The following is a 15912-nucleotide window of genomic DNA, read 5'->3' on the forward strand; positions in this document are numbered from 1 at the left end:
GAACGGCAGCTGGCAATAGAAGTGGCATCATTTGGTACTACAAACTGGTTTTGTTCGCGTCAGAAAAAAACAAGACAAAAGCATTTAAATCCAGAGCATTTAAACGAAATGCTGGAGTGTTTATTTTGGCTGTTGTGACTTTGTCCCGTTGCTCCACTGACTCCTGTGCTGAGGAAGGGCTGTCAGCAGCTGCTCTCAAGCAGGGCTGCCCTTCTTCGGGCTCTGAACGTGCCTTGGCTCCCTCCAACCACGAGCCACTGTCAGATAGGTTTGTTTAGCTTGCTTTACCAAAAAAGGGATTCCCCCACCCATTTTTTTTCAGTCCTTGCCGGAGCGCGGGTGAGAGGGGCCGAGTACTGGGTGTGCAGCCGCAGGGCTGTCACGCTGCCCATCGCGAAGGGGACGTGCGAACAGAACCCATTGGTCTGGGTGAACGGTTTCTCTTTAATCTGCGGGTGAAGTCTGGTTGCCAGACAGAGACTCGGAAAGAGGAAGGAGCAGTGTACACAGTGACGACGCGGTCTTGTGACTGCTGGCACAGGAGCCACCTGCCAGGGTGCTGAGTCTGATGCAGACAGCATGACTGGGCTTCTCTAAACAAGGGAGTTTCTGTTAGATTTGCTTGTCTGAGTTTCCAGCGATGGTCTTGCATGGTTTAATGTATTGAGATTCTTTTATTTAATCTAACTTTATATCTAAAGCTTAGGGTCTAGGCTTTGCTAGGTTATTGAAATCAGGTTTATCACAAAGCTTCTAGTTCTGGCCTTGTTTTTAGAGCAGTGGCACAGTGTTCCATGCAGAAGCGCTTGCTTAAAATAATACTGTTTCTCATATACGAAAAACACAAGTGCATGACTTCAGTCTGTATATATTCTCAGCATACTAAACTCCTGAAGTTTGAGTTATGTACCAGCTCTTGGTGGTCATGTGAAAAATCTTGCATGTCTCAATACTTGGTAACTTTGTCTTGCTCGCGATGTTTCTTCAAAATTTCTTCCTGCTGCTCGTACTGAGCAGTCCCCCGCATCGCCTGCTTCACCTCACTGCACGTTAAAATCCAAACCAACCTGAATAAATGAGACTGGTACAAAGCAGGCATAGGTCTGCCTCTCTGAGAAAGCAGTGAATGCTGAGCCAGCATCTGCATTGCTTTCCATGCTTTTATGCAGTACTAGTAGGTTTGTTCTCAAGGTAGTGTCTCCTCTTAAAATCCCAGTAGAAACCTGCAAGGGAGAGGGACACTTAAATGTTCAATCACTGGGAATGCCTTGGCTGGTGTTTGCACATAGTTGGGACTTAAAGTTGATCAACCCCAAAACCCAGATCTGGGGGAGAGCGAGATTTGCTGGGGCTGGGGCTGCTGGAACTGCTGCTTCGCTGCTGGACGTTGCTGCTGTTGGACCCGTTGCCCTGTGATGGAGGCAATTGCGGGAGCGCAGGCAGAGCTGGGAGCAGATCAAGATTCTTGCTGTCGGATGGAGAGTGCTGCCTGTGGACACCGGCAGAGCTGTACTGGCCTTTCTGGTACAAATCTTTACACTGACTGTACAATGCAGACCTTCTAAGTGCATTTGGCTGCAGTGCTGATCCTGTAAACGGTCAGTAATGTTAGCAGACTTACTGGCTGCCAGAATATTCTCCAGAATAGCATGTTAGCATGTAGGCTGAAATAGTAATGCTGTATTCTTGCGCTAGAAATACCGCACGCCCCAAGGAGAAGCCCTCAGCTTTCCACGTTGAACCAAGGGCTTTAATGCTGATTTTTTTTGTGTCCCCCAGGCATGCTCTGTGCGCTCCCCTGCATCCTGCTTCTGCTCGGGATCGGGAAACCCTTCCCAAATGATGGGGGTGGTTGCGTGTGCAAATCCTTGGGTTCCCCCACCCCAGCCCGCCTTCCCCTTGTGCTCGCAGCCAGGCGCATCCCCAGCTGTGCGCAAGGCATTGGCTCCGGTTTGCACATGAATTGGTTGCAGGTTTAGCACCATGCAGCAGCCTTGGTTGGCCTTGCGCTTCTTGAGTGATATTTTAGCTTGGTGGAGGCTCCTTTCTGCAAGACGCTAAACCCTGATGCTGGAAACCCGCAGTAGAAAGGAGAGGACAAGTGCTGCGTGAGGCTGGTGCAGGACTTTGAGGGGTTAGGTGAATGCAGTTTGGGGAAGGCTCTTGTTAATCTGGTCTGTTTTCTTTCTAGGATAAAGATAAAGTTTCTCTAACCAAGACTCCAAAGTTGGACCGGAGCGATGGCGGCAAAGAGGTGAAAGAGCGAGCGACCAAGCGGAAGTTGCCTTTCACTGTTGGAACAAATGGAGATCAAAAAGACTCGGATACAGGTACAGAAATGACATATTCCACCCTCAAAACGTGGGTGTTGGGGCTCGTGGGGAGTAGACAGTATACAATATACAGGCAATCTATACTGAAGTGTTGCGTCAAAATTTCCTGTATTGTTTAATTGAAGGAAGAGGCATGTGGACAAGAGGATAACTACTGTGGTATGGACATAACACATCTGGACCTGAGTGGATTAAGGTCCTTATGTTCTTAGTAATATATTTAACTGGACCAAGAGATGGCTCTGTGAGGAGGCACCTGTTTCTTTGGCTGATGGTCCATTCTCCTCTGTTTCTAGCTAGTCCAGGCTGAGAAAAGCCAAGAAGCAGTGCTGGGCCTGCTACTAAGAACTTGGAAAGTAAGAGGATAAAGCCGAGTAAAAAACAACAAGCAATAAAAAAAATGAGCTTGCATGCATCTGCCTGAAGTAAACTTGATATATATGTGTATATCTGTGTAAATACATATGTATACCTCTCCAGTCATGCTTTGTTGGTTTGGGGCTTTAAACTTTTAGCACTTCACTATCTTAAAGCTGAAAAATTATTTCCAATTGGTGTGTGCACAGGCGTTGTCAAACACGTGTAAAACTGTCTGGAGGTCATACTGACGGGCTGGAGGTGTGACTTTGGCGATGTGGCCGTCTGGGCCTGTTTTGGAGTGTTTAGGCTGGCTCTTTGGGGCTGGCGCGGGTTGTCATTAGGACCATAAGGACATGAAGGTGACCCATTTGCCCCTGTTCTTGGGACTGCCAAGGTTGCTTTGATGGTTGTAGCATGACTGAGCAGTGCGTCCTCAATACACGCCGGGTTTCTGGGAGGCGTTGGTGCTGCTGTGGGTATTGCAGCCTGGCTGGGTCATGGTCGGGCAGGCCACGTCTCGTGGCAGAAGAGCGGCTGGTACACGCGGCTCTTGCCCACTGTGGCCCCACATAACTACAGAGATGTTGAATGGGCTGTTTGATTTGTAAGCAATTGGGAGGAGCTGTTGCAAAGCTTAGACATGGAGAAAATAATGCTGTTTGGTTGTAAGGGGCTTAGCTATGCTTTATGGGCAGAGGTTTGCGTCGGTCCTATCTGTACATTTCTAGGAAATCTGCATTTGGAAGTAGTTCTGGTCAGGCAAGGATCAATAATTACGCAAAGAGACAAAATGGACTGGGAAGCTGGGAATATGCTTAAAAATGGTAAAAAAGATGTATTTGCTGTTACCCTCCAGTGAGCGTGTGAAGTGGTCTGACACGGGACGCGGTGCGTCAGCCTACGTGAGCTGTCGGCCGGTCTCCTCTGGTTCCGAACTTGGGAGGGCAGATTTTAAAAGGTCACGAGTGCCGCCTGGGTCACGCAGCCGCCGCGGTGGTGAGGGCTGTTTCGCAGGCGAGGACGTGCGGTGGCGTGTCCTGGGGCTGGCCCGGCATTTCTGTGGGTTTCTGTGTGCCAAATAGTAATTTTCGCAGTTGCTGAACTCCCTGTCCGGAGAGAAAATTTCAAAACATTAATTCATTTTGTTAAATGACAGCTCATACTGATGGCCGTTTGCAGGGATGAAGTGTCATTTTTGTGTTCGTGGCATGCAGATGGGCGGGTGCATCGCAGAATGAATAAATGAGGGTTTGCAGCTGTGGGAGAAGGGGTGGCCCCCAGACGCCAGGGAGCAGATGGGGTTACAGCCCGACATGGGTGATCTTTACTCGCTCTCCATGCAGGCGGGGTGCGGAGTGCTTTGGCATGGTTCGTGGTGCTGTATTGTCTCACTTGAATAAATTAAGGGCTGTCACCTTTGGAGGGAGGGTGGCCGGGGCAAGGCAAAGCTGATTAGCCAGAACCATAGCTTCTGCTTTTTGTCAAGGGTGTTTCTGCCACGTTCAATACTTTGTTGAGAATTTAAACCCAAACTTGCTTCAGGGCTGTCTGACCTTCGTGACAGCTAAAATGTCATGGTAGGGCTCCACCAGCTCGCTTTCCGTGTCCTCCAGCAGCAGTTATCTGTTCTTCAGAGGGCTCTGGTCTCTCTCTGGCTGTGAGAGATGTTAGAAACATTTCTGCTGGCGGCAGTGAGAAGGAAACCAAATTAAAAAGAGAGCAGCAGGGTAGGGAGAGCAGAGTGCTGCTGGGGAGAGGCTGCGGCTGCTGCAGGGTGCAGAGGAGCAGCAGCACAGCCCATCACACGCCCCTGCCCATCGGCTCCCGCGTTACCCCTCTGCTTTCAGCAGGCGTGTGACTCTCCATCTTCGGACACGTCTTCCCCTTCCTCTTTGGAGCTCATCCTTCCCGGGGAAGCGGGTGTGCAAGCGGCAGGGCTGAGCCGAGGGTCGGCAGCCCTCCGGTTCCCTGCCTGCACACGGGACATCCGGAGCCCCGGAGGTGGTCATTGCGCTCAAAGACGCATTTAGAGACAAACTGGGCTCGGCAAACGCTGGAAAGGGGTAGGCGAGTCTCCAGCAACCTATTTGGTGGAGACTAAAGAGAGGAAGTGACTCAGCTGCTGGGGAGGAGATAGCAGCAGGGAGCTGCAGATAAACACGCAGAGAGTCAGACTGATACTTAGCAGGAGCTTGTTTCTCTTCTCTGAGATCTTTTACTCCAGGAATCAGATGCTTGAGATGGAAAAAGACTTACTGGCACCTTGCTCCCCTCTTGCACCACCCTGTTGCAACCGTGGGGCGTTTCAAGCTCTTCTGTTCCTTGGCCTGGCTCGAGGCCGGCTTTCTTCTAGCAGGTAGAGGCGTGTTTGTAGGTGCACAAAAGTTGCCCACGTCATACGGGGGCGGAGGGTTGCCCCCGAGCTCGTGCACGTGTAATCAGCATGGCACTCGTCTAACGACACACCTCTGGCCGTGCATGCTCAAGCGTGCGTGGCTAGCAGGCCGCCGGAGGACGAGCTTTTGTCTCGAACAAAGGGGCTGCAGTGCACCCACCCCGCAGCCCCCCGCTACCTCCCCGCTGCCTGGGCAGAAACACCACTTGCCTGCATCCCCGCAGGAGGGGGAGGCTGCTTTTTCTTGTTCTGTTCCTAAACTTTGCGTTCAGCTCTTGTGAGAAGTGGGATTGCAACATAGGTGTTTGCCGTGCCAGTTGCAGAGTTGACCTTAGATGGTTTATATAACGCAGTCGTGCTTCCTGGGCTGCTGTACACAGGCTGTCATGGGTGTTTGAGGGTAGTTTTGCTAGGGTATTCCACAGCCACATGGAATTTAGCTGGAAGGATGTGGGAGCTGGGAGCTAGGAGAGCTCTCTCTTTGCCTGTAGTGGGATATCTGTTCCCTTCTTTAAATGTTTAAACAGTAGCATGAATCCTTGTCCTGATTGTTGCAGTGACTCCTTTTCCTTAGCACAGTGTATCTGTTGCCTTTTTTCCCAACTAGCTCCGACTCAGCTTTGACGTATGTACACTGCACATGGTGCAAGAAAGCATCTCTGATGGGTTTGCCTTGCCATCAAAGGGCAGTGAAGCCCACCCTGGCCGGGTGTTCGGCAGCAGCCAGGTGCCACAGTGTGGTTGCCCATCAGAGCCTTCCCGTGTTTGCAAGACGTGCTGCGAGCGGAGGGTGTGGGCTGTTGGTGTGCCAGCCTGCGCCGGGACAGCCGGTGAAAACCCACGTGTGTTATTGCCTCTGTTTGCCTCCTCGGTGCGCGGGTGGCACCGTCCCCTCGCCGGCAGGTTGCAAACATTAATCTACATCTCCTGCGTGCTCACAGTGCCTCCCTGGATGGCTTTTCCATTTGCACTCAGGTGTTCCCAGGGGAGAGGTGTGTGTTTGGGGGCAGAGCTCTGCCCCGGGTCCTTTGCTCATGCTGGAGTGGGGCAGCTCACCCTGCCCTTCCTTTAACCCTGCTCTTGCAGCCCACTCCTTGAGTTGGCTTAGGGGTGTGTGCTGCTGGCAGAGTGCTGATGTGTTCAGAAAGCGAGCAAGTAAGCGATTTCATTCTTGATCTGTATTTGCAGCAGCCCGCCCCCAGCGTAGCGTGCCTTCACTGTGCCCTGATCCTGAGCAAGCGCTCCCAGCGCCGCATGGGGTTTGTTCCCCTACGGAGATGGGCTTGGTGTGGGCTCCTGGAGGTGCTGCTGGCCAGTACTGGTTTGAAGTGTATGGTTTGGGTACAGTAGGTTCAGTGCTAAATCTTTTAAAATTATCCCCTTCAAAATGGTTTCTAGAGCAACAATTCTGGCTCTCGGGTTCCTCAGAGTTAACTAAATAAACTGTCTTTAGGAAAAAAAATTGCATAAAGCTGTGAGCCTCCAGACTGTGCATGTTACAGATCCAGCACTGTGGGAGCAGCATCTCTCTGCCTGAGACTTCTCCTTCCTTCTCCTTTCACTCGTGCAGTATCTCCCCACATCCACAGACATTGCCGGGAGCCTACGTGCTGCCTGGCAGCCGCCGAACGAGTAAAGCCAGCTTTTTTCCCAGCAATTTCAGCAGCTTGTGAGGCTTCGTGCAGCTCCTTGTTTGTGTGCCACGCTGAAAGGAGGTTAGGCATTTAAAAAAAGAAATATTAGGCAATTGTAATACTAAGAAGCACGCAGAGGAGCGTCCTGCAGAGACGGCAGGGAGAAGGGGACAGTCCTGCTGGGAAGCCACCTGCGGGAGAGGTGGGCACGGGCGGCTGGCGCAGAGCGGGTCGCAGCGGCGCTCCTCCCGGCGCTGGTGCCTGCGGCGCTGAGCCGCGGCTGAGTCATGGGCTGACTCAACGGCACCAGACTGCCGACACCACGGAGCTGGGAGCTCCCCGCCTCCCGCGCAGGCTGCAGAGCGGACGGCAGCGCGGTGATTTCGTACGGGTGGGTTTTTGACTGCTCCGTGTCGTGCATACCGGATCAGGTAATGCCGCTTGAAGGTCAGCTGTGAAATGCACAGTCCAGAGTGCAAAATTCATTATATCCACTCGTACTGCGGACAGTTTCTTTAGCTGGATGTCAGGCTGTCGCTCGAGTCCCTTGGTTCGAGGTGGAGCTGTGGTTTCCAGGCCTTTAGTCATCATCGGGGAGAGTTAGGACTTAATACAAATCTCCGAGCACTGTGAGTTAATTCTGGTCTCCGAGAGCTCTCCCTGGGAGCTCTCAAGGCCTGAGAGAGGCTGGGTCAAAACTGCGGGTCTGCAGCAGTGCTGGGTGCCCTGTTACCTCCCTGGGTGCAGAAGGTCTGTCTCCTCTGAGGATTCACTTGGGAGAAGTGAGGAGGAATATGCTTGAGTTTATTTTGCCTTTGCAGGGTTGCTGCTGGTTTTTGTGCCTCCAGCCCCTCAACTTCCACTGCCACTCCTCAGGCTTTTGCAAAATCTCAAGGACTGGTTTGGTGGCAAAATCAGTACACGTAAGAGAAAAGCTCAGTTTTGTCCAAGTCATGTCCAAACCCTGCCATTGCTAAATAATACCCAGGCTTAAATAAATGCACTCTTAGAAGCAGAGGCACTGGAGGCGTGCTGTGCTTCTCACTGCCCTGGCCATATAGAGCTAGCACAGTGTTGGCGAGAGCTGCAGATGGGGTGCCCAGCCCTTGCCTCAGCACGTTTAGTCCACAACCAAATGCCTCACTTGTGTAAAGTTCCCCAAACACCAGAGAAATCCTATTTTTTTTTAAGTGTTTTGTTGCAGAGACTTCTGTGTCTCTGGCAGCTCTTGAGCCGGGTGTTCTGCAAACCTGAACTCTCCCTACAGCCGCCCCTCAGAGAGGATTTTCGGTGGGTTGGATGCCATTTAAACCCGGTGAGTGGTAACCTGAAAGCTAGAGCCCTCGGGTCCAGCAGCGATGGCAAGCTGCCTCCTCCTCCATCAGCCTGGCAGCGGCTCTTGACCAAGCGGGAGCCTGGTTCTCCCCCAGCGGCACTGCCTCTGACCTGAGCATGGCTGCTTCCAGAGCCCGGCTGGGATGGGAGGGGTGATTGGTTAGCAGCCGCTGTGGCTTCGGGTCATGGGATTTCTCAGCATCGCTTGATATTTTTTGTTGTTGTTGTTGCTACAGTTGTTTGAGTTGAACCAAACGGCGGGGCAGGCAGTGGTGGCGATGCCGATGCCGTGCATGCCGGGGGGATGGACCCACCGTGGTGCAGGGCACACAGAGCAATAGGAGGCTGCTGTTCTGGAGATGGAGAACAGCAGCTTCCCATGCTGTCAGAAATAACAACGACATCATCTGCGTCTGTTGTGGTCTCATGGCATTTTGATGGTCATCTCAACTCGGGGGGGGCGGGGGGAGAGGTGGCTGGGGAGGAAAAATGGAAAATGTGGCCGTGCAGCTGAAACGTGAAAGTCCTTAAGCTGTTTCTGTCTCCTGATTAAAAAAAATAAAAATAAAAATAAAAGCAATATCATGCTTTTAAGTTCTCAAATAATAAAGTAGGTGTAAGTGGGGCCAGGGTAGTGTCTGTCCATCCAGCTCCCCGACTTGGGATGTCTGGCAGCTTCTTTTCCCCCACCCTGAGCTCCCTTCCTGACCAGGCAGCAGGTTTCTGAGGTTTTGTGTTGCTGACCCCATGATTTCTTTAGACCCCATGATAGATTTTACTTAAGAAGCAGCTGTACCCCTGGAACAGCTACTGCTGAAGGTGCCGTGGGTGCCCCTGCCCCTCTGCAGAGCACCTCAGCTCTCTCCCAGAGGCTCCACCTTGGCATGGGAAGGTTTTGGTTTTTTTGGGGAAGAGCAGGGAGACAAAACCCCAGCCGGCCCTCTGAGCTGATCTGTGCGCACCGACCTTTCCCTGGCTTTGGAGGGCTTAGCCGGGAGCCCAGGGCCGAGCCCAGGGGCTCGTAGCTGGTTGGGGAGATGCTGCTGGTGGACCGGGCTTAGCGTGAGTACGGTCAGCAGGAGCTGGCCTCAGAGCTTAAAACTTCTGCTGCTTCGTAGGCTCCTTCGTGCTAATCCCCCAAGTATGTTATGTGACGCTAATTACTAGGTTAGAAAACGCTTGATGAATCAGATGACCTAAACCATCATCCTCTCCTGGAGCCGGCTGTTGGGTTGCCTAATGCCTGCGAGTGTTTTGAGCGACACTGCATGGGAACGGGCTCGTTAGTCACAAGTTGCGAGGCTGGCGAGGGAATCCGTGAGAAGCAAATTGCTGGCTTATTAGAAAATGCATCTGTGTACGAAACTGTTATTTGTGCACGTTTTCTGTTGCTGGCTTCGGTCTGATGTGTGCAGCTGGGGGACTCTAATGGGCTGTGCTGCATTGGGTCTTTCTTTGGTTGTATAATTTCAGTCCTTTTACTAAAATAGTCAAGAAACTGTTCTCACCTAGCAACCAGGGAGAGAGTGAATGTCAGAGCTTCTCCGTTTCTAGCTGGGCTCCATAATGCCGGTACAGTGTGGATAGACTGGCAAACACCAGCCTTCAGATCACCCTTAGAAACTCCCCGTGTGCATCAGCCATCTGGGAAGTGCTGTGCGGAAAAGCAGGTCGTTTTATGATGGGATCTGCCATAAATCTCCCTCCTCCCCCCGCCTCACCTCCTTAACATGCAGAGTGAGAGGTTGCAGTGTGCTGTGTCTCTGTGAACCAAAAATCTATCAATGATGGCTTTTTCCTTAATACAAGAGCTTTTATCAGCGCTGTCTGCAGGGTGTCCTGCCCCCAGCTCCCAGGAGGGGAGGGCTGGCCGGGCGGCTGTGCGGAGCCTTCCTCCCCCGTCCTCCCTCTTCCAGCTCTTTCTGTTTTGTGGGAAATGAAAGGTCTGGACCTGAAAATTGGTCTCTCTCGGAATTGTTCGTGTTTAACATGGAGATTGTTGTTTCTGATAGAAGCCTCTCGGTTCCTCTCGCAGCGGTTTGTTAGCCCGTGGCTGCCCTGGTGAGAAGATGCATTAACACGTTTCTGCACAACTGTGTTGTCTATCCTACAAGTCTAGGGAAAACGCCTGTATTTAGATCGCAGGCTATCACACAGCATTAAACCTCTCTAGCCGAATTATGCTTTTAAAAATACCGCAACCACTGGGGTCAGGGCCTGCGGATCCTCTCTCCCTGGGACCTGAGGTGAGCGGTGAGGACGGTGGGCTCAGCTACACGCACAGTGACCTGATGTGGTTGTAAAAGGGCTTCTTCCTCCCGCCAGCACCTCTCCACTGCTCCTGACTGTTGAATCCAACATCTCTGCCATCCTTTCATCTTAGCTGTGCAGGCTGAGTCTCTGGCTCTGCACCCTCTCCATCCTTCAGATTAGGAAACTCTCGCTGCTGTACGGGAGCGACTCAGGGCACCTTCCTTGCCGTTGTGCCGAAGCAGACCCTGTTACAGCTTTTCCTCTCGGTTTCCTTTTTGGCATCTGCTTTTATTTGGCTGATTAGCCAGACATCATCCCCTCTCTCTGCCCCCCAGCCCATTTGTACTGCGGGCTCTGCAGCGTGTCCATGAACTCCCGGTGCCAAGCATTTCTCCTCCCTGCATTGGCCCTCAGGTGCAGCTCTCCAGCCTGCGTGCCCTATTCCTCTGCTTTATGGTGGTCTCCATGCAGCCGTGCCAGCCCTGTTTGCCCTTCTCGCTGTGCTCTTCGCTGTGCTCTTCGCAGCCTCCCGTTTGCCTGGCTTCTGTCCTGCTCCCCTGCTGCCCTCTCTTGTTTATCTGCCCGTGTCGTTGTGCTGCTTCCCATTTCACGCCGCTGCTGTGCTTAACCTGCCGCTGCTGTTCCCCTCGGCACCATCCTGTGTGCTTGTCCTTAAATTCTGGGGTGCCTGCGGAGCCTTGGGACGTGGTTGTATCGTGCTGTTGGAAACCTTTCGACTCATGATACGTCTTCTTTAGCACGTGTTAGTCCACATCTGCAGATGCCCTGCGAGCATGTGTAAGCATCCGCGCGCTGGGGCTCCGGGCTGCCCGCACTCAGGTTAAACCTGCTTTTCCCCTGGTTTTAGCTGACATGCTCCAAAACGTTTTATGCCCTACAACTTCTGCAGTAAAAATGAGTCACCCTTACACATGCTAGGCTGTGGATGGGGAAAGCAGAGGCTTGTGTGGTCTCTTGGGGGTGCAATGCAGTCTCTACTGCTGTCTGTGCTGTTCTAATTTATTCTTATTGATCTTTTGTTTGTGTGCTTGCTCGGCAAATAAACTGTTGAAAATCCCGACTCATCGGCAAGCCAACAGTCAGTTTCTCCGTGCAGCGCTGGGATGTTTAGCGTGAGCTGCTTATTTGGAAATGGTATTTTTCCTCAGGGTACCACCTTATATGCATGTGTCGTCATGTCAGAGCAGTTTAAACGGATGCTTTTTGCATTACAGGGTACGACGCATTTGTGGGGAGCGAGGAGCTGTGCTGCTCAGCCACAGCTCTGGGTTGGAGCTCCTGTCCTCATAACCTGCCAGCATCTCACAGTGCGTGTTTGAGAAATCTCTGAAAGATTTTCCATCACCGCCCTTTTCTCTTTCCTTCCCTGCCTCTTTTCTCTCTCCCATTTCGGCTAGAGCCGGGGGTTCAGCCTGCGTGGTGCTGCCCTGCACGCAGAGCCAGCCCAACAGCACTTGAACGTCTGTGCGAAGCAGCGCCCGCCCTGGGACCTCCGCGGAGCCACCGACGGGCTTCCAGCAGCCCTGGATTTGTGTTCCCCGTTGCAGCAGCACAAGCATCGCATGACCTGGAGTCTAATTTGTGCTAATGCTCAGACCCCTTTGTCCTGGGAACCTGCTCCTGTTCTGCCTTTTGCGAGCCTCTCGGGTTTAGTGTGATGAAAGGAAGGAGAAGCAGTTTCCCGGCTGTGTTTGGCAGCCGCAGCTCTGCTCAGATCCTGCTTTCCCCTTTAAGCTTGTGCACGCCGTTCCTGCTAGCGTCAGCGTGAGGGAAGAGCCGAGCAGGATCCCCAAATTAAACCACGGCAGCGCCAGGCTGAAGTTTTGCTCTGTAGGTTTGCAGAAGGCTGAAGCAAGCAGCAAACGAGCTGCTTTAAAAATAGCTAAATGGAGGTGTGGCTCATCCCCGGGCGGGCGCAGAGCGCATCGCTGGGTCGGGATCAGCGTGCGTGGTCCAGCCATGGTCTCTGATGATCAGCAGTGAGATAACCGTGGCAGGGGGGCTCCTTGCCTGCGCACCCCCTTGTACCTCTGTTTTTTGTGCTTCCATGCAGGGACTGGCATGTGTACAGCCTTGCTAATGGGGCTTTAGTGTAAAATAACCTTTATTCCTGTTTGCTGAGGTATTTACACACTGTGAGTGTTTCTCTTAATTTGCTCCATGTTGCTGCAAGGTGTTACAGAAAAGCATTTAATTAGAGGAAAAGGAGCAGCCTGCAGGAACCAGTGGCACTCAGTGCCATTGAGCAGAAGGCTTCGTGCAGGTATGCCTTTTAAATCTGCTGAAAACCAGATTCTGAGTAAAGTCTTCTGAATTGAAATAAAAGACTTTTGCAGCTCTGTTCGCCTGGGACCGGCCAGGGCCGGGGAAGCCAGCCCAGAGCTTTGCCAGTGCTTCACTCATGCAAGGCTGAGCAGGAGCCTGCCGGGCACTTCTGCTGAGGCTGAGGATGGGAAGCGGAGCTGCCGGCAGCATGGAGCAGCTCCTTCTCCATCCTTCCTGCTCATGTTTCAGACCTCGCTTCTGCAGCCTCTCTGCATTGCCTGAACATCGTGGCACGCAGGGAGACTGGGGTTGCCGGTACTGGGAGCCATCGGACGCTGGGTGCAGCTCAGCCCTGCCTTGCTCCTTATGCAACCGGTGCAGGGAGCACAGCCAGCGACCTACTTCCCCCCTCAAATGCTTAAAGAAGTCGGATTAACCTCTGCACTGCGGCAGCCGGCAGACAAACATCTAATTGCAAAGGGGATAGTACGGTGTTTCTCTGCTGCCTTCCAGCGGGGAGGCCTTGGGGGAATGGGTGAGTGAGGCACAGGCACCCAGAGGGAGAAATCTCTTTACTGCTGGGTAGAAGAAGGTACCGAGGAGCGAAGCGCTGTGGTCACGCAGCACGTGAGCAGGACTGGATGTGATCCTCCAGCACCGGGGACCCGTGCAGCGCCCGGTGATGCCGCTTTCCCCCAGGGAAGCATGCGCGAGCCCGAGTCCTCGGCTGCCTCCGCCAGCCCTCGCTGCCTCACCACAGCGAGCAAGAATGCGGCAGTCGCTTTCCAATTTATTTTTATCTTGTTGATCGCATGCTTTTTAATGTTAAATGTTCTGTGGAGGAGGAGATTTCTGCAACTGCAGAATTAACAGGAGTTTAGGGGTTTTTGGTTGAACTTGGTAATCAATTTTTGCAAATCACAGGCTCATGCTGACAACCTGCAGCAGCCGAGTAATATTAATGAAAATGTTCCCATTCTAATTGTGGCTCCCTCTGCACGTACACGCAGAGCAGCCCTCTACCACAAACAACTCTTGTGCATCGTTTGTACTTCAAAGACACTGCCCAGTGGCACTGGCCAAGGTGTGACCCCCTTGAGCATCTTTGTGCCTCGCTTTGCAGTGTGGCTGGATGCGGCCAGGAGCTGCCTGTTGAGCTGAGGCATTCGGAGAAGCCAGGCCTGGCCGAGTGGGATTTAACAAGCCTGCTTTGAACGGCAGCTCCGGAGCCTAATGAGCAGCAGGAAGGTGCTACGTATGCAGATTGGGTCTCCCTGTGCTCGGGGCGAGCATGCCTGGCGGGACATGCTGCTCAGCAGCATGGCTCCTGGAACTGCCCAGGCTAAATTGTTTTTTTTACCGTAAGCACGTTGAGTTTAATTTTATTTCAAGCCATTAAAAAACTATCTACTTTCCCGTGATCTGATTTCATCTTCTAGCTCTGTTAGGGCTGCCAGGGTGACTGAAATGTGGCTTCAGAGAATTAGACCAGGATTCTCCTTCAATGCACAGATGTGTTTCCAGGCCTTGTATTTGAAGAGGGATGGCCTGTGCCGTCTGGTTGGAGAGATTCCCTGGTACGGAGTTGTTATTTCTTAAATGTACAGGATCCCAGTTGCAGGGGGTCAGTGGAAATCATCTGCTCTGGATGATACCTTTGCAGGAGGAGAGCAGCAGAGGATGGCACCTTTGTGCATGGTCAAGGGAAGGGGTTTTGGAGCTGCCTGCTCGTCAGCCAAGGGAGTGCAGGAGATAGCAGCAGCATGAATTGAGCTGGAGCAGTGGAGACGTCCCCACATGCTGCTGCCCTCGTCTGCCAGAGACTTTTACTCTGCTGGCAGTTCGGCGAATGAACGAGGAAACCTGTGCTTCGGCGCAAAGTCCGGCAATTGAGTTTAAACCCATCTGTTGACGGTTTCTCCTGACCTGCTGGACTTTGCGCAGAGGCAAAGCAGGCTCTGTCCTGCTGGTGGCTGCGTGCCGGTGATCCACACTGAATTTGACAAAATGACAAATACCAACTGGATGAGCAGAGCTGGGTTAGAGGTTGCAGACTGCAGGATTTGCCTTTCCCTGGGCTGCCGGACCCTGCCCTGGCACAGGGGTGGTGGTAGGGAAGAGACTGGATGCAGCTAGTCAATTAAGCTTGCGTTTATGTGAGCCGTTGCAAATCCTCTTGGACCTCTGCATCTTCCCACACTTGACTCCCAGTTTCAGGGTGCTGGAGCTGGGGACTGGGCAGACACTGGATGGTTATTTGGTGGGGTTTCCCCTCCCTGGCTGCTGGGAGTTGAAGCCCTGTTTCTTGGAGAGTGTTACCAGACAGGTACTTGTTTGCAAATCTCCTTGTATTGTCCCTCTAATGCTTTCTGGGATTCTCAAAATATCTTCAGCAAAATAGCAAGCATGTTTAGAGTCAAATGTTTGAGTAGAAGAGAGCCCATGCCTATGCTACCTCGCTGGAAGATTTGGCGTACCGTATCAGCAGTGTAGTCAGCCCGTGTGAAAGTGCTCCAGGTTACAGCGTTCCTCTTCGGGGGCAGCAGGTACTTGTAGGCTTGCTGTGATAAATAACCCCATCGATTCGTTTGCGTCTTCTGACAGCATCCTGGCGAGTACCAGTCCCTGCTGGGGCTGAGCCCGGCAGGACCCAGGGGCTGGCAGCTATGCGAGTCCAAGCTCCCTTTCATTAAAAAGATTTTTACTTTGTGCTTCAAAGTCACAGGTGGGATTTGCTCACTTGAAAAGCAAGTGCAATCAGCTTGAGAACAGAGTTTCTGTGTATGCGGGAGGTTTTGAACAGCTCATCTGGATGCAGTCCTTTCATTACGTCAGGGATGCAGCGAGGTGTTTTACTGCTCAGGTTTCTTGAGCAGCATCGAATGGGCCTTGATTCAAACTGGTGTTCGAGCATGCGATAAGAGGGCAAGGCGCTGCTCGCCTGCATTTGATAACTTTTATAGCTGTGGCTGCTAAGAACGTCGTTACCGGCCCTCTGCACGTAGTGGGAGCCCTGTAGTTAGCCTTGTTATAAACAAACTATATCGGTGCTTAGAAATAGATGTGAACAAAGTTGGATTTTCCACTCACACGCACCGTATCTTCCTTATGCTTCTTTGTGGGTTTAGGACAGTTGCCTGGTAGGAGGGATGCAGCTTGGCTGTTGGCAAGGAATTGCCATGCTGCTCTGCACATAGATGTTCTGTCTCCCTTGCTTGGCTGGCTCCATGGAAGAAAACTTAATTTTTGTTTCCTGAACTGGTACCTTGAAACTTTGTTCATCAAATGCATCCCTACAGTGGGTCTCTGGTGTGGC

General features: G+C 52.3%; 1 protein-coding gene across 3 annotated transcripts in view; it reads left to right on the plus strand.

Annotated features, from left to right (window-relative positions):
• ANKRD11 (ankyrin repeat domain containing 11) overlaps window positions 1-15912 on the plus strand; it is a 159659-nt gene that overhangs the window by 125634 nt on the left and 18113 nt on the right. For all 3 annotated transcript variants that reach the window (XM_069793253.1, XM_069793254.1, XM_069793255.1), the window contains one exon: window positions 2192-2330. In XM_069793253.1, coding sequence (XP_069649354.1) covers window positions 2192-2330 — 139 coding nt within the window. The remainder of the gene's footprint in view (window positions 1-2191; window positions 2331-15912) is intronic.

Source organism: Haliaeetus albicilla, chromosome 10 (genome assembly GCF_947461875.1).
Source record: "Haliaeetus albicilla chromosome 10, bHalAlb1.1, whole genome shotgun sequence".
Classification (NCBI taxonomy): Eukaryota; Metazoa; Chordata; class Aves; order Accipitriformes; family Accipitridae; genus Haliaeetus; species Haliaeetus albicilla.